The sequence below is a fragment of the Entelurus aequoreus genome, linkage group LG26 (assembly GCF_033978785.1).
Source record: "Entelurus aequoreus isolate RoL-2023_Sb linkage group LG26, RoL_Eaeq_v1.1, whole genome shotgun sequence".
Lineage (NCBI taxonomy): Eukaryota > Metazoa > Chordata > Actinopteri > Syngnathiformes > Syngnathidae > Entelurus > Entelurus aequoreus.
In genome coordinates, this window is record NC_084756.1 from 33,098,583 (window position 1) to 33,117,644 (window position 19,062).

General features: G+C 36.8%; 1 protein-coding gene across 1 annotated transcript in view; it reads left to right on the forward strand.

The window, feature by feature from the left end:
- aldh1l1 (aldehyde dehydrogenase 1 family, member L1) overlaps positions 1-19,062 on the forward strand; it is a 71,155-nt gene that overhangs the window by 36,709 nt on the left and 15,384 nt on the right. Inside the window, exons 10-16 of the mRNA XM_062037873.1 lie at positions 1,997-2,122; positions 2,222-2,313; positions 3,265-3,412; positions 3,480-3,599; positions 10,148-10,275; positions 16,874-17,024; positions 17,106-17,176. Of these exons, the coding sequence (XP_061893857.1) occupies positions 1,997-2,122; positions 2,222-2,313; positions 3,265-3,412; positions 3,480-3,599; positions 10,148-10,275; positions 16,874-17,024; positions 17,106-17,176 (836 nt within the window). The remainder of the gene's footprint in view (positions 1-1,996; positions 2,123-2,221; positions 2,314-3,264; positions 3,413-3,479; positions 3,600-10,147; positions 10,276-16,873; positions 17,025-17,105; positions 17,177-19,062) is intronic.

Genomic DNA, 19,062 nt, shown 5'->3' on the forward strand with positions numbered 1-19,062 from the left:
AGTTGTTGTTTGCAGGAAAGTCAAAGGTCAAAAGGTTTTCAGATATAATTTTACCTCGTTGACACCAATGGATGAGAACATGCTGATTCAAGTCCAAAATCAAAGAATCATATTACAGGCATATCATGGACTGCTATATGGGGGCCTGTGTCAATAGGGTGAAGCCACAAATGTCAAAAGTGCGATGTGGTGAGTGACGTCTGTAATGATAATATAAGTGTCGGAATGAAACTCAATGTAATAAAGTAAAAGTAGCTTTTCTTCACAAAAATAATCAAATACAAGTATGTTGCATTAAAACTGATATAATAAGTACAACTTATCCGAAAAGTTACTTTAGTAAATGTAACAATCTAAATAAACTAAAGCTTCAGCGATTCATCGATTGATTCAATTAGATAAAAGCTTTGATTTATAATCTGCTGCTTCGATTAATTGTTTAATGGGTGTAAATCATAAATATTTATAAAATCTGGACCGCATGGAGTGTCTGGAACAATAAATTTGCCGACATAAGTTCCACACGGCGGCTGCAATAGAGCACACATGAGAGCGGTGGTGCGTGGTTGCCGTGATCTGTGTGACAGCAACGAGGATTTTTAAATAAATGTTTTATTATTGCACACAAGTGTAATTTCAATGTTGATGATGTGCATTTGGTAGAGGGAAAAAAATGAAGGTTATGACAAGCAGACACATTATTTTCCCTAAAATTAGTTTTTAGTCTATGAAGAGTGTTTTATCCAGTTTATCCGGGGGGGTCAGCGACCCGCATGCGGCTCACTATTGCCACACTAGTGGCTCCATGGAGCATTTTTTAAAAAGGATTAAAAATAGAAAAAGATGGGGCAAAAATAATTTTTTGTTTTGGTATGTTTTTTGTTTGAGGGAAAACATGACACAAACTGGTAGAACTACCACTGTTTAATATGTTTGTGTGTATGCTTCACTGATGAGACTATTTGGTGAACTTCGTTTTGTCCTACTATTTTCGGGGGTTCTTGAACTCACCAAAGTGTGGACTGTGACGCAACAGTTTGTTTCATGTAAAATCTTCCAACCCTTTTTTGTCTCATTTTGTCCACCAAAAGTTTTATGCTGTGCTTGAATGCACAAAGGTGCGCTTTGTTGATGTTATTGACTTGTTGTAGTGTTAATCAGGCGTATTCGGTCAGTCCATGACTGCAAGCTAATCAATGCTAACATGCTATTTAGGCTAGCTGTATGTACATATTGCATCATTATGCCTCATTTGGAGGTATATTTGAGCTCATTTAATATCCTTTACTTTTATCCTCTTTGTATATAATTTAGTTTTGCATGTCTCATGACACATTATCTGTATGTAATATTGGCTGCATTTCAGATAGTTGTTTGTGTGCCATGTTGTTCCAGACCACAGCAAACATTACCTAGCTGGCCAAAGATTGTAATAAATCTATTAAAATAAGACAGCCTGCATTTTCCTTTAACTTGGACACTTACATATATACCTTTGGCCATTAAAAGCCAGTAATTTCCAGGAGTTATCTCACATTCTGAGTAGCCTCTGATTTACTAATGGTTTCTAATGTTGTAAAAATGTGTAGAATAAATACTAAATGTCAATATTTCTGTCAACGAATATTTGTGTCAACCTGCGACACATAGTCATTTTGATAGTAGGCTATTATAGCTAATATAGACACTTACATCATGTGTTGCCTTCATTATAACACTTATATACGGCTTTTCATTTTTTGCGGCTCCAGACAGATTTGTTTTTTGTATTTTTGGTCCAATATGGCTCTTTCAATGTTTTGGGTTGCCGACCCCAAACTGATAGCTGCAACCATAATTACAACCCACTTCTGCTAAACCCTCAACAAAAGAGAATATCAATAATTAAAATGAGACAAAACCAAGGAACGGGTGAGATAATGTGAATTCCTGCATACATCAGAAGATACATTCTTAATTTCCTGCAGAAACTTCAGATGACATGTATTTTTCACAGCTGCTGGTCAAGAATTTGCAGTTTGAGGATGGGAAGATGATATCCGCTGCACACTACTTCCGCTCAGAAGGCAGCGCTGTGGTGGAGCTAACTGAGGAGGAGAAGAACTTCGCTGAGCAGATGAAGGTATTTGGTGGCTCCTCAACGCATTTTGGACAAGTTGCACTAAATGATTGTCAGGATTTCAACCCCAAGCAGTGAGCGAAAGGTTCTGTTTGCTCTCAGGCTGTGTGGCAGAGCATTCTCACCAACGTCAGTCAGATTGAAGACACCACCGATTTCTTCAAGTCTGGAGCCGCTTCCATGGATGTGGTCAGGTGATAGCGCATTAAGAATCGATGATGTTGTGCTTTGTGTGTTTGCCTGTAAATTTCTCCTTAAATGTGTTGTATCATGTACGTAATACCAACTTTTCGGCCGAAAAATGCTTTAAAATGTAATATCGGAAATTATCGGTATGGTTTTTTTATTATCGGTATCTGTTTTTTTTTGTTTGTTTTTTATTAAATCCACATAAAAAACACAAGATACACTTACAATTAGTGCACCAACCCAAAAAACCTCCCTCCCCCATTTACACTCATTCACACAAAAGGGTTGTTTCTTTCTGTTATTAATATTCTGGTTCCTACATTATATATCAATATATATCAATACAGTCTGCAAGGGATACAGTCCGTAAGCACACATGATTGTGCGTGCTGCTGGTCCACTAATAGTACTAACCTTTAACACTTCATTTTACTCATTCTCATTAATTAATGGTTTCTATGTAACTGTTTTTATATTGTTTTACTTTCTTTTTTATTCAAGAAAATGTTTTTAATTTATTCATCTTATTTTATTTTATAAATTTTTTAAAAAAGGACCTTATCTTCACCATACCTGGTTGTCCAAATTAGACATAATAATGTGTTAATTCCACGACTGTATATATCGGTATCGGTAATTAAGAATTGGACAATATCGGGATATCGGATATCGGCAAAAAGCCATTATCGGACATCCCGAGATGATATTGTTTGATGGGGAGCTTTTTTTTCTACATAATGGGAAGGCGGTGTGAAGTTTGAGTGTTTCATTTATTGATCATAAGTCTGGTTTTACTTGATCAATTATGCACCATTGAAATACTTAATCGATTGAAGTTTGCATGACTGAGCCACATTAAAATCGCTGCATTAATTATTTTTGCCTGACAATATAAAGAATGAACTGGATGGACGTTGGGTACATTGCAAGTGAGTTCAGTCCGTTGCTCCCACAAGGCTCGTAGAGGAGGTGAAAATGCGTGGGAGTGCGTGCCAGCTGCAGAACGAGGACGTCTACATGAACGCCACCTTCCAAGACTTCATCCAGATGTGTGTGAGGAAGCTGCGAGGGGAGGATGATGAAGACCAACTAGTCATCCACTACGTACGTGTTCGTCAGCATGTCTGTCACAGCAGGTTTCAATCCAGTTGACCTGATTTGACTTTGACAGGTGGAGAAAAACATCAACAACATGACTGTTAAAATGCCTCATCAGCTGTTTATCAATGGAGAGTTTGTGGACGCAGATGGAGGAAAAACTTACAAGACGATCAACCCCAGTGATGGCTCAGTAAGTCAACATACACACTTATTTCTCTTTGTTATTTTTAACAAATAACATTTACTGTCAACATTTATTATCGGGACAGCGGCAGCAGTTCTTTGTAAGGCAGTGGTGTCCAAAGTGTGGCGGGGGGGGCCATTGTCACCCAGCAACTTGTTTTTATTGGCCTTCAGCATATTGTAAAAATGAAAGTAAATGATAAAAATTAGATGTATAATATATTATACGAGTTTGCTTTGACTTTAACACCAGGGCTTGAATTTAACCACGGCAACTGCGGCAAAAGCCACGACCGCCCTGTCATTTGCCGTAATTCCCTAAAAAATGTACCAACATCCACAACAAGAACATGCCGTGACCGCCCTTGACTTTTGACTTGTTAATGGACGAGAGATGTAACAATAAACGGTATAATGATAATTCACGATAAAATTCCAGATGGTTAGTAATACGTCTAATTTTTTAATTACCGAAAAAACGTAATTTATTATGCATTTTAGGCAACACGAAGTCAGGCGCATGCGCACTAGCGTCATTTGGCTTCATAATCTTTGCGGACCAACGACACAGACTTTGCTCGGGAGATTTCCCCTCGGAGTAAAGAGAGCCAAACGCTTGGTTTAGCGTCATTTTCCCTCGCTTCCCGCCATGTGTTTAAGAGCGCACTGCTGTGTTTACTAAAGTAAACAGCGAAGGAGAAAACTATTTGATGTTACTTTTATTTTGTGACTGACAGTTTATGACGTGAGGATTCATGCAGCGGGTGATGTGTTGTGAACGTTGTCACAACTTGTTTATAAAGTCTTTAGTTTGTTTACTGGGATGTTCATGCATCCTTTATTTAACTGCAAGTGGTATCAGTGTTCAAATAACATCAATTCCAGCTAAAATGTTTTGTCATCTCATCGAACTAAACGAAGGCTGTGAAGATTGTGTATTCGATGTGAGAGGTGTCGCTCGTCTTTATTTTTGTTGACCAAACGGTTGTACTGAACCAAGAGAAGAACAAAGCTTGTTTATTAGACTTCATCTGCATTAGCCAAACTGCTTTGTGTTTTATTTTGATATCAAAAAGTAAACACAAGGTTTTTCTACTTTACTTGTGTTTTTTTAATGTCACAAAGGTATTACTTCAAAAAATATTCATGTGACATAGCACGTTGTTAATGTGTTATTGTGTATAGTTAATTCCTATACGACATATTTCTGCTCAAACTCATAATGGATCTGTCCCGATACAGCATCTACATGTACATGTAAATGTACATAACTTAAAAAGATAAATACATTAAAACATATATATACCTTCCTCTATCAAAATGCAAAAATAGAGATAGAGGCATCATGAAATTACAAAAAGCTGACAAGTTTATATTAATAATGAATTTATATATATATATATATATATATATATATATATATATATATATATATATATATATATATATATATATATATATATATATATATATATATATATATATATATATATATATATCTCATCTGACATCACATGGACAAAGATAAGACCTTCCGGATGCCCAGATTGCCCAGCAATATGTTTGGGGGGGAAAAACTGAGGCCTTTAATCCCAGGAACACCAAACCTACCGTCAAGTATGGTGGTGGTAGTATTATGCTCTGGGCCTGTTTTGCTGCCAATGGAACTGGTGCTTTACAGAGAGTAAATGGGACAATGAAAAAGGAGGATTACCTCCAAATTCTTCAGGACAAGCTAAAATCATCAGCCCGGAGGTTGGGTCTTGGGCGCAGTTGGGTGTTCCAACAGGACAATGACCCCAAACACACGTCAAAAGTGGTAAAGGAATGGCTAAATCAGGCTAGAATGAAGGTTTTAGAATGGCCTTCCCAAAGTCCTGACTTAAATGTGTGGACAATGCTGAAGAAACAAGTCCATGTCAGAAAACCAACACATTTAGCTGAACTGCACCAATTTTGTCAAGAGGATTGGTCACAAATTCAAGCAGAAGCTTGTGGATGGCTACCAAAAGTGCCTTATTGCAGTGAAACTTGCCAAGGGACATGTAAGCAAATATTAACATTGCTGTATGTATACTTTTGACCCAGCAGATTTGCTCACATTTTCAGTAGACCCATAAAAAAGTAATAAAAGAACCAAACTACATGAATGTTTTTATATACGGTATATGTATATACAATACCGTTCAAAAGTTTGGGGTCACCCAAACAATTTTGTGGAATAGCCTTCATTTCTAAGAACAAGAATAGACTGTCGAGTTTCAGATGAAAGTTCTCTTTTTCTGGCCATTTTGAGCGTTTAATTGACCCCACAAATGTGATGCTCCAGAAAGTCAATCTGCTCAAAGGAAGGTCAGTTTTGTAGCTTCTGTAACGAGCTAAAGTGTTTTCAGATGTGTGAACATGATTGCACAAGGGTTTTCTAATCATCAATTAGCCTTCTGAGCCAATGAGCAAACACATTGTACCATTAGAACACTGGAGTGATAGTTGCTGGAAATGGGCCTCTATACACCTATGTAGATATTGCACCAAAAAGCAGACATTTGCAGCTAGAATAGTCAATTACCACATTAGCAATGTATAGAGTGTATTTCTTTCAAGTTAAGACTAGTTTAAAGTTATCTTCATTGAAAAGTACAGTGCTTTTCCTTCAAAAATAAGGACATTTACATGTGACCCCAAACTTTTGAACGGTAGTGTGTATATATATATATATATATATATATATATATATATATATATATATATATATATATATATATATATATATATATATATATATATATATATATATATATATATATATATATATATGTATGTACGGTATATATATATCCATGCCCATATATACATATGCATGTGTGTGTGTGTGTATATATATATATATATATATATATATCAGTGGCGTGCGGTGAGGTTAATGTCTGGTGAGGCAGGACTGCATCATCACAGTCAGATTTACAAACATATGAACCTAGGCTCTAGGCTCAGTAAATTATGATAATTGACTAAGAAAGCTGGATAAAATTATGCAATTATGGAAAGGGAAATCCTTAACCTTGTATGGTAAAATATCTATTATCAACTCGTTAATTATTCCTCAATTTATTTATTTGTTTTTGTCATTACCAGCTCCATCACAAAACTTTTTTAAGATTTATGAGCGGAGGGTCTTCGATTTGGTCTGGGACGGCAAACCAGAAAGGATTAAAAGAAAGGTTTTGTACAAAGAATATGGGGGCCTGAAACTTCTCAACCTTGAAGCTATGTGTCTGTCTTTAAAAGCATCAATTGTTCCAAATATGTATTTAAACATTGAGTGGTACACAAATGTCCTGTTGGACAAAAAACATGTACTGTATCAAAAGAAATTGTATCCTTTTTTACAAGTGATCCCCTCCCAGAGAGTCTGCTGGGAAACATGGCGGGGTTCATAAAGGAAACAATCCACTCATGGTGGTGTTTTCAATTTTATGTGCCAGAAAAAAGAGATGATATTTTGCAGCAGATAATATGGATGAACTCTAATATTGTAATAGATGGAAAGCCTTTCTTTTGGAAACATATGCTTGAAAGAGGAATAATTTTTGTCAATGACATTATCAATGAGAATGGAAAAATTATGAAGTATGATGAATATAGAGCTATGTATGGTGATGCTTGTTCAAGCTTTTCATTTAATCAACTAACTGGAGTCATTGGGAAAAGATGGAAACAAATTAATTATGGAACTACTAAATTATTAGTTTGTAAACCCTTAATAAAAATTCTAGTTGGCAAAAAGGAACTAAAATAAATAGAAAAATATATAAGTTTTATTTAATAAAGAAATCTTTGAAGGCTGCCCCATACAACACAAATGGAAAATGGGAGGACTTTTTTGACTGCCCGTTGCCATGGGATGCCATATTCAAACTAATCTATAAAACTACTATCGATGTGCAAAATCGTTATTTTCAAATTAAAATTATTTATAACTTCTTACCCACGGGAAAAATGTTAAAATTATGGAATATGACAGAGTCAGATGATTGCCCATTTTGTTGTCAGGAGCCTGAATCCACCCTACACTTGTTTTGGTATTGTCATATTGTGTCTTCGTTTTGGGTGGAAGTTGAAAAAATGTGTTTAAAGATTGGTTTGTTTATGAAGCTTAATGTGGTTTCTGTTATTTTAGGAGAGTTCATTGACAATCATGATTTAGTCAATTTAATTATAGTACTCGGTAAAAGGTTTATTTTTAAGGCCAAAAACAGATATTCACTTAGTATTTCTTTCTTTAAAACATTTATTCAGTATTTTTTAACTTTAGAAAATGATATGGTTGAAAACGATAATGATGCCAAAAAGCATAAAAAGAGATGGGAAGTCCTCCAAGGCTTATTTTGAAAATGTAATTTTGTTTATATATGATATGCAATCTGTTGTTGCGTTCCCTATTTGAAGTGTACATAAATGAAGGTATGTGTTGCTGAGTTCGACTTGGATGTGATCTGGACTGTACATGGGTGCTTCATTTGAAAATGTATTTTTCTATGTGGATTGTATGCAACCTGTTGTGTTCCCTGGTTTTTGGTGTACATGGGTGAAGGTGTGTGTTGCTGAGCCCGATCTGGACGTTATCTGAACTGGATCTGGTTTTAAGAACCCTTTTGAACAATCTGATTTCATTGACAACCCGGTCTGGTGAAGTTAAGGTCCTTTGTTTGTTTTGTTTCAAACTAAAGCAATATAAAAACAATTACATAAAAGATAGTAATTAATGAAAAATGTTAATAGACCAGCACCACACACAATCATGTGTGCTCTAAAGACTGTATCCCTTGCAGATTGTATTATTCTATATTGTAGGAACCAGAAGATTTTTTTTTTTAATAACAGAAAGAGACAGCCCCTTTTGTGTAAATGAGTGTGAATGGGGGAGGGAGGGTTTTCTTGGGTTGATGCACTAATGGTAAGTGTATCTTGTGTCTTTTTTTATGTTGTTTAAAATAAAATAAAAATAAAATTAAAAAAACAAAAAAAAAAAAAAAAAAAAACATGAACCTGCAGTGCAGGTGTACCTAATGTTGTGTCCCTGCGGTCGTTCGCGGCTCCTGCAGCGCGAGCATTGTTGTTTTTGCACTTTTTGGCTTCTTGTTAAGTGACTTTTTTTGGGTGGATTCGATCTTGCACGTGGAGGGTTTGGGTGTGGGCTTTGGTTGGTTTGCCCGCGGTGCTCCCGTCGGGCGGTGCATTCTGCGGCGGAGGTGCTTGGCACCAGGAGGCGGGGTTATGAGACGAGCCTCACTCAGTGAGTCTTCGCAGCAGTTTTATGAATGCTCAGCACGTTACACACATACAGTTGTTGACAAAATACATGGAAATGTATAATATGTATAATATAATTTGAGATATGTATAATATAGTTCATATAGCAATACGATCTCACTGCACAGCAGGCCAGCAGTTAGCCGAGTCATTGCGCACAATCCATGTTGAGGCACAAATCAGTGACGTGCCTCAACTGGCTGCTGATCACCGCACCGTCTCTTCTCAGTATTTGAACGGCAAATGTGAAAATAAAAATAAAAATAATCTAAAACTGGTGAAGTTAAATGGAAAATAACTTTAGTATAATCACTGGATACATATAACAATTTAATTATTTTTTTTCTTTTTACTTTTTTTTTTCCTTTCCATGATGGCAGGTGAGGCCGTGCCTCCCCTGCCTCTAGTGACGGCACGCCACTGATATATATATACTATATATATATATATATATATATATATATATATATATATATATATATATATATATATATATATATATATATATATATATATATATATATATATATATATATATATATATATATATATATAATTCAGGCCAAAAGTTTGGACACACCTTCTCATTCAATTAATTTTCTTTATTTTCATGACTAATTACATTGTAGATTGTCACTGAAGGCATCAAAACTATGAATGAACACGTGGAGTTAGGTTATGTGAAATAACTGAAAACCTGTTTTATATCCTAGTTTCTTCAAAATAGCCACCCTTTGCTCTGATTACTTTTCCGCACACTCTTGGCATTCTCTCCATGAGCTTCAAGAGGTAGTCACCTGAAATGGTTTTCACTTCACAGGTGTGCTTGAAGCTCATGGAGAGAATGCCAAGAGTTTGCAAGACAGTAATCAGAGCAAAGGGTGGCTATTTTGAATAAACTAGAATATAAAACATGTTTTCGGTTATTTCACCTTTTTTTGTTAAGTACATAACTCCACATGTGTTCATTCATAGTTTTGATGCCTTCAGTGACAATTTACAACGTAAATAGTCATGAAAATAAATAAAACGTGTGTATATATGAGATCTTATGAGACTGTAACTTTAGCGACTGAGTGATGTTTTTATTTTCAATGAATAATCTATCCAGTACAGCAATTTGGGAGCATTAGCATGTATGCAGGTATGCAATTAAGTGTTTTTGTTTTTTTAAATTACCCAGTACGTGTCATGTCTTCTTCTGTTTGTGATACAACATTTGCTCGTTGATCTGTCCTGCAGGCCATTTGTGACGTGTCCCTGGCCCAGATAAGAGACGTGGACCAGGCAGTGGCTGCTGCTAAGGAAGCGTTTGAAGAGGGGGAGTGGGGCAAAATGAACCCAAGAGACCGAGGGAGACTTATCTACAAGTTAGTCCACTTATTTTACATACGCTAAACAATTATGTATCTTAGTTGAAGTCACATAGCTCAGATGTCAATGAACAATGCTTGCTCCACAAAATAGCTATTTTCACGCACAAAAAAAAGTACTTTGGTGTTGTTTAACGTGACCCCAGGACGCAAAAAAAGAAAGCGGCATGCAGGTAAAAAGGTTTCATTTCTTTAGGTACCAGAGTGGAAAAACAAGTTGCCTCTATATTGAAGCTATTATCAGATATATCTGATTTATGACACCAAAACACTTTCAAAGTTTGCGGCTAAATAGTATCAACCTCACGGAGATCCCTGAACCATGATGAAGATAATGAGGAAGCTAGTCACGTGATCGTGTGATGTCGCTCTAGGAACCACAGAGCCCTTCCCCATCAACAACAATCAACTAATCAAGCAGACTTTGTGAGAGCCAACAACGATTACTTTGGGAAAAATTATGATCCAGGGCATTATATTTTTGAGCCCGAACACAAGGAGGATGAGCAATAAGTTTTAGAAGCCGAGTGATGGATGCAGTTTTATTGTGACACTAGCATTCGCAGCATTGCCAGGTGCAAAACATACAAACTAACAGAGGTGGGACCAAGTCATTGCTTTGCAAGTCACAAATAAGTCTCAAGTCTTTGCCCTCAAGTCTCGAGTCAAGTCTCGAGTCAAGACAGGCAAGTCCCGAGTCAAGTCCAAAGTCAAGACTGGAAAGTCTCAAGTCAAGTCCCAAGTCCTGCATTTTGAATTTCGAGTCCTTTCAAGTCCTTTTAACCACAGACTAATATATTTGCACAGATTGTGTATGCTTTTAAAACGCTGTATTTATTAATTAAAACAAGTGCATTTTAAATTGCAGGAAAAAAAATAGTGCTGACATTGCACTTCATAATAGCACTATTAACCAGTCATTTTAAACATTTAACTCATTCCTTTACAGAATAAACACATTTGAAAAAACAAGTGCAGCTGTACTTATTTGCACAAAAGTGTTAACATTGTATTTCCTTGGCACATTGCATTGTAACTAGTTCCACAGCACTTTCTATCCTGTTCTTACCTTATCTCATTGATCTCATCTCATACTGTATGTGTGTTGATGTGTGCACACATATGAAAAACATAACAAAAACATGAACAAAACAATGAACAGAGTTGTACTTTTTAGATGTCAGGGCCCTATGCAAAATGTTCACATATTCTTAATATAGTATACATTTTAACTGACCTTTATTTGACTATGTTTGTGTTTTTGTAGGTGGCTAAAATACGCGGTGCTGCTGATCGCCGTCTAACGTTACGTTACTGTGTGTGATACATTGACTAACGTAACGTTATGTATAGGTACCTCATGCAACCCTGCTTAAAAAAATCACTTGACAAAAAGTATGAATAAGGTAGCGAACTGCAGTGGACGCAACATATTGCCGTGTTTGCAATGACGTTATAACCATAGACATCTTATAAGTAGACGCAGCATTGGCTGCTGTGACACGAGCAATTTGGCCGCCATCTTGAAGTGGTGATGAGGAGCCGGCGAGCAGCCTAAACTGACAGTTGACAGGTAGAAAACAAAGATGGTGTTCAGCGTTTTCCAACTCAAACGAGCGGACTGTTGAAAATAGAAATCGGGTGATTACTTTTCACAAGTAAGATTTAACATTAATGTACTACTGGTTGTATTTTATGAAAATAATATTACCACAGAGTTGAGAAGGAGCAAAGATCTTTAATATTTGTATGTGAAAATCACAAAGAAATCTTCTGGGGGAGGATGACGCCCCTACAGGGGTTTGGTTTACAAACTTTCAGCCCCACCTAAAACAAAATTCACCAGCCGCCATTGATTATGATGCATTCTCATTTTAGGCAAAATATAAGACAATACTTTCTTAACAGTATAATTGTAACCAGGAATAAGTCTTCAAGTAACAATATTCAAATACTAACATTGTTGGGTAAGACAGAATTTGGTTTTATTCTGAATCCAGTGAAACAGATTGGTGGTTTTAGCTGATATAAAGACTTTCAGGTGTTTATATATGTTGAAGTATTTGGCAGACGCTTTTATCCAAAGCGACATACATCAAAAATACATATAAAACAATGACTGTAAACATTATCATTTAAGGGAAGAATGTAATAGAAAATATCAATACAAAGTGTCAAGACAGAATAAACTCTGCTGTTGCAGCAACAGAGATACAGTCTATAAGATATATAGATATCTAATGTATTCATACATTGTTTATGTAGGATATATGCATGTATATATAACCTAATCATATTGTTTCTTCAACTTAAAAATAGCTGACCGTTTTTTTCCCCTTTCTCTGGGATTATATTCCCAGTTTTGATCTCGTACGTCTGGTCACTTATAGCGTATAAGAATATTATATTACTGTTAAGCAAACTATGAATAATAAAACACGCCAAAACATGTGTCCTTTATCATAGCTACACATATAACAAAAAAGCGCGTGAAAATGAGTGGTATTCAGTGAGGTAAAATGAATTAAATGCGCTGACAGTTCATTGCTCCTGCCAAATAAATTGCACTGAGTGGAGCGGATCACCACTCCAAGATGGCGGCCCCGCGTCTCGTCTGCGCCAGTAGGCAGTAGCGCTCGATGCTGCGTACCCTTAGAAGATGTCTATGGTTATGACGTTAGCAGTGAGTTTACAGCCTCACTCATTTAACTACACAGCAAATAAAAGTCATGTTACTTAGCCAATAAACGTTAGCTTACATTCAAAACTTACCCTTCTTTGTGCATCTTCAAATGTCGAACGAAGTTGTTGCGTCTCCGTCTATAATATTCGAACTGCATGATTTGCATAGGGCTATTCGTTTTTTGTTGACCGAGTCGTAGTTTATTAAAACTACAACTCGAAATTAACTTTGGCATAATTGTTTCTCACTGCCGCATTGTTTGACAATTCTTCTTCATTGGTTGTCCTGCAATTTGATTGGATGAGAGCTGTGGGATGAAAACAGCGTAGATCTAATTTGATTGGCTGTTGTACTGAGAGCACACACGCTGACAGGAACAACACGCTGATAGACACAGACGAAGAAAAGGAAAAATACGGAGCGCTCCCAAATAACTTTTTAAGCTTTGGGTTTTGGGGAAAGTAGCAAGTCATGTCAAGTCAAAAGGCTCAAGTCCAAGTGAAGTCACAAGTGGGGGCGGTATAGCTCGGTTGGTAGAGTGGCTGTGCCAGCAACTTAAGGGTTGCAGGTTCGATCCCCGCTTCCGCCATCCTAGTCACTGCCGTTGTGTCCTTGGGCAAGACACTTTACCCACCTGCTCCCAGTGCCACCCACACTGGTTTAAATGTAACTTAGATATTGGGTTTCACTATGTAAAGCGCTTTGAGTCACTAGAGAAAAGCGCTATATAAATATAATTCACTTCACTTCACTTCACAAGTCATTGATGTTAAAGTCTAAGTCGAGTTGCAAGTCTCTTTACATTTTGTCAAGTCGAGTCCAAAGTCATCAAATTCATGACTCGAGTCTGACTCGAGTCCAAGTCATGTGACTCGAGTCCACACCTCTGCAAACTAACAATAACAAACCAAAATAAAACAAACTGTAATATTTCCACTCTTGCTGGGATGCTGACTGACGGGACACTCACATAATTTTGTTTAGATGAAGAATCAGTCACAAGCGTCATGAAGGGTTAATCTAGAGTTCCTGTAGAAACCGTCTTTTGGGGTCTATTTCGCCATCTCGGGAATGTGAAAGTCGACCAGCCTGTCGGTCCCTGGCTACATTTGTCCACTACTAGGTGAGATATGCATGAATTATAAATTAGATATTACTTTTAACTAGTTTGAGACAAAGCAGAAGCTTCGTAAACTAGCATTAGCTCGCTGCTATCCATGTGTGGCCTAAATAGTCCGTCTGCGTTGGCGCTTATAATAACAATATCACTCATTAATTGGTTCATTTTCAGGTTATGACATGTAAATTGAGTATTTTTTAGCTCTTTCTGGATGTTTTAAATAGGCTATAATGAGCGCAATAGAGGAGCCTCGATCTGTTGACTGTTAGCTATTTATTTACGACTTTGAATGCATAAAAAATCCAAGCATATTCTTGTCTTACATAAGGATTGTGAATGATTTCCAATTTTTACGTATTTCCAGTATGACCGATTTAATAACAAATCCTGAATCCAGGCAGTGATCCGAATCAGCCCCAAAATATAATCACATGTTTCTTAATTCAAAATCCACCGATAGCGATATGGAAAAATGAAGGAGTGGACCCTCTTGTCAGTCATCCGCTCCATTTGTCTCTGAGTGGAGGCAGGGATGCTATTCTACACACACAAAGAAGTTCGGCCTTGTAAAGTCAACGTAAGGTTTAGAATCTACCGTATTTTCCCAATTATAAGGTACACTTAAAATCCTTTTTTTTCCTCAAAACTCGACAGTGCACCTTATAACCCGGTGAGCCTAATGAACGGAATAATTCTGGTTTTGCTCACCGACCTCAAAGCAATTTTATTTGGTACATGGTGTAATGATAAGTGTGACCAGTAGATGGCAGTCAAATATAATAGATATGTGTAGACTGCACTATTCTGGCAATATGACTCAAGTAAACAACACCAACATTTTATATGTTCCATTGAAAATATAGAACATTACACATGGCGCTCAAAAATCTTATCAAAATGTTTTAGTACGAATTTGGTAAGCTATGAAGCGCTTGATGTGCTTCAACATAGGAGTATTATTATGGTTTGTGTATAAGGTAAGACATATTATCTGGCGTTTTGTTTCGCAATATTATTTATATTATAAATATACATTATATATTAATAATATTATAATATTATTTATTTTCTTACCTTCAGGTACCTGCTGATCGGTATTTGGGATCTATTTAAATCCTGAAAAATTGCGCACATCCGCCTTTGTAGTCTGTGCCGACACCGTAGTCGATAAGCTTCTTCTTTTTCTCTATCTTCTTGTTATGGGACATTCATCCTCCACTGTTGCCATTTCTAATATAAAGTAGTGTAAAGTTCTTACTTATATCTGTCAGTAAACTCTCCATGAAAGTGCTAAAACATACCGGTGTAGTGAGTTTACATTATTCACCCAAGGAACTTTAGTTATTAGAGAGTTCCAGTCGGCCGGTTTTTCACGGGACACATTTCCGGTGTTGTTGTTTCCAGATGAGGAGATGCTGCTCCGTTATTGATTGAAGTAAAGTCTGGATGTCATTAAAACAGTTAGCTCCATCTTTTGACACTTCTTCCACTCCCGTCCTTGCACGCTACACCGCTACAACAAAGATGGCGGGCAGAAGACGCTGTGGAAGGTGAGCCACGTAAATAAGACCGCCCACAAAACGGCGCATCCTGAAGCGACTGTCAGAAAGCGGCTTGAAGATGATCTGTAAAACATCATCTATGCAACATTTTGACCAAAGAACCAAAATGACATGTTATGTAGACCACAAGGAAGTGCGCCTTATAATCCGGTGTGCCCTATGGTCCAGAAAATACAGTAATCACTTGTTCTTCACCCCATTTTTGACACTTCTTGAAAGTCTGTAACTTTGTGTTATTTTGATAACTAACTAAAATATACACAAACCCGGGTGATCGCAGTGTTTTTCAACCGTTTTTGAGCCAAGGCGCATTTTTTTCATAGAAAAAATCCAGAGGCACACCACCAGCAGAAATCATTAAAAAAACGAAACTCAGTTGACAGTAAAACGTCGTCGTCGCAATTGTTGGATATGAATTTAAAGCATAACCAAGCATGCATCACTATAGCTCTTGTCTCAAAGTAGGTGTACTGTCACCACCTGTCACATCACGACGTGACTTATTTTGACTTTTTTGCTGTTTTCCTGTGTGTAGTGTTTTAGTTCCTGTCTTGCACTCCTATTTTGGTGGCTTTTTCTCTTTTTTTGGTATTTTCCTGTAGCGGTTTCATGTTTTCCTTTGAGCGATATAACCAGTATCTACTTTGTTTTAGCAATCAAGAATATTCCAGTTGTTTTTATCCTTCTTTGTGGGGACATTGTTGATTGTCATGTCATGTTCATTGTGGACGCCGTCTTTGCTCCACAGTAAGTCTTTGCTATCGTCCAGCATTCTGTTTTTGTTGACTTTGTAGCCAGTTCAGTTTTAGTTTGGTTCTGCATAGCCTTCCCTAAGCTTCAATGCCTTTTCTTAGGGGCACTCACCTTTTGTTTATTTTTGGTTTAAGCATTAGACACATTTTTACCTGCACACTGCCTCCCGCTGTTTCCGACATCTACAAAGCAATTAGCTACCGGCTGCCACCTACTGATATGGAAGAGTATTACACGGTTACTCTGCCGAGCTCTAGACAGCACCGACACTCAACAACAACACATCATTTGCAGACTATAATTACTGCTTTGCAAAAAATAGGTGAAATGAGATCATCTCCCACGGCACAGTGGTTGAAAAACACCACTTCAAATGTCATAGATTGATATTTAGCTTACTACCTACAATTGATGGGTTTAATATGCGATGTAAAGATCCAAGACTGAACAAAGCTCAATTGTGCTTGCGTGCAACAGGCTGGCAGATCTGCTGGAGCAGCACCAGGAAGAGCTGGCCACCATTGAGTCCATGGACTCCGGAGCCGTTTACACTCTGGCCCTCAAGACTCACGTCGGCATGTCCATCCAGACTTTCCGCTACTTCGCCGGCTGGTGTGATAAGATTCAAGTAATGTGTCCGCTGACGGGAAAGATTTCATGTTGACGTGACCTATGACACCAGCAAATACCAGGAATGTGTTTGATGCAGGGCAGCACCATCCCCATCAACCAGGCCAGACCCAATCGCAACCTCACCTTCACTAAGAAGGAGCCAATCGGGTAAGAAGAACTTCTATTGGGAGGATTGGCGTAAACTTTGCAGCGTAAAGCAAACTACAAACTACAACATTCATGTACTTGTACTTGTTGGCCACGTCTTCAGTTGTCTGGACTAAATGTACCCTTGTCATAGTACTTGTAGATTCTTGTAGTTGTACTACTTGTAGCTTATTGTACTTTTACCACTTGTAGTAGAGTAGTTGTACTTGTATTGTAGTTTCTAGTAGTCGTAGTACTTGTGCCAGTATACTTGTACTTGTAGTAGTGTACTTGTAGTTTCTTGTAGTTGTACTACTTGTAGCTTATTGTACTTTTACCACTTGTAGTAGAGTAGTTGTACTTGTATTGTAGTTTCTAGTAGTCGTAGTACTTGTGCCAGTATACTTGTACTTGTAGTAGTGTACTTGTAGTTTCTTGTAGTTGTACTACTTGTAGCTTATTGTACTTTTACCACTTGTAGTAGAGTAGTTGTACTTGTATTGTAGTTTCTAGTAGTCGTAGTACTTGTGCCAGTATACTTGTACTTGTAGTAGTGTACTTGTCGTTTCTTGTAGTTGTACTACTTGTAGCTTATTGTACTTTTACCACTTGTAGTAGAGTAGTTGTACTTGTATTGTAGTTTCTAGTAGTCGTAGTACTTGTGCCAGTATACTTGTACTTGTAGTAGTGTACTTGTAGTTTCTTGTAGTTGTACTACTTGTAGCTTATTGTACTTTTACCACTTGTAGTAGAGTAGTTGTACTTGTATTGTAGTTTCTAGTAGTCGTAGTACTTGTGCCAGTATACTTGTACTTGTAGTAGTGTACTTGTAGTTTCTTGTAGTTGTACTACTTGTAGCTTATTGTACTTTTACCACTTGTAGTAGAGTAGTTGTACTTGTATTGTAGTTTCTAGTAGTCGTAGTACTTGTGCCAGTATACTTGTACTTGTAGTAGTGTACTTGTAGTTTCTTGTAGTTGTACTACTTGTAGCTTATTGTACTTTTACCACTTGTAGTAGAGTAGTTGTACTTGTATTGTAGTTTCTAGTAGTCGTAGTACTTGTGCCAGTATACTTGTACTTGTAGTAGTGTACTTGTCGTTTCTTGTAGTTGGAGTACTTGTACTAGTATACTTGTAGTTTCTCAGAGTTGTATTAGTGTACTTGAAGTTCATTGTAGTTTCTTGTAGTTGTAGTATTTATAGTAGTGTACTTGAAGTTTCTTGTAGTCATTTGTAGTTGTAGTACGTGTACTAGTATACTTGTAGTTTCTTGGAGTTGTATTAGTGTATTTGAAGTTCATTGTAGTTTCTTGTAGTTGTAGTATTTATAGTAGTGTACTTGTAGTTTGTTGTAGTTGTAGTAGTTTCTTGTAATTATAAAAGTGTACTTGTAGTTTCTTGTAGTTGTAGTACTAGTATACTTGTAGTTTCTTGGAGTTGTATTAGTGTACTTGAAGTTCATTGTAATTTGTTGTAGTATTTATAGTAGTGTACTTGTAGTTTCTTGTAGTTGTATTAGTGTACTTGAAGTTCATTGTAATTTGTTGTAGTATTTATAGTAGTGTACTTGTAGTTTCTTGTAGTTGTAGTAGTTTGTTGTAGTTTCTTGTAATTATAATAGTGTATTTGTAGTTTCCTGTAGTTGTAGTATTTACAGTAGTGTACTTGAAGTTTCTTGTAGTTGTATCACTTGTACTAGTATACTTGTAGTTTCTTGGAGTTGTATTAGTGTACTTGAAGTTTATTGTAGTTTCTTGTAGTTGTAGTATTTATAATAGTGTACTTGTAGTTTTGTGTAGTTGTAGTATTTACAGTAGTGTACTTGAAGTTTCTTGTAGTTGTAGTACTTGTACTAGTATACTTGTAGTTTCTTGGAGTTGTATTAGTGTACTTGAAGTTCATTGT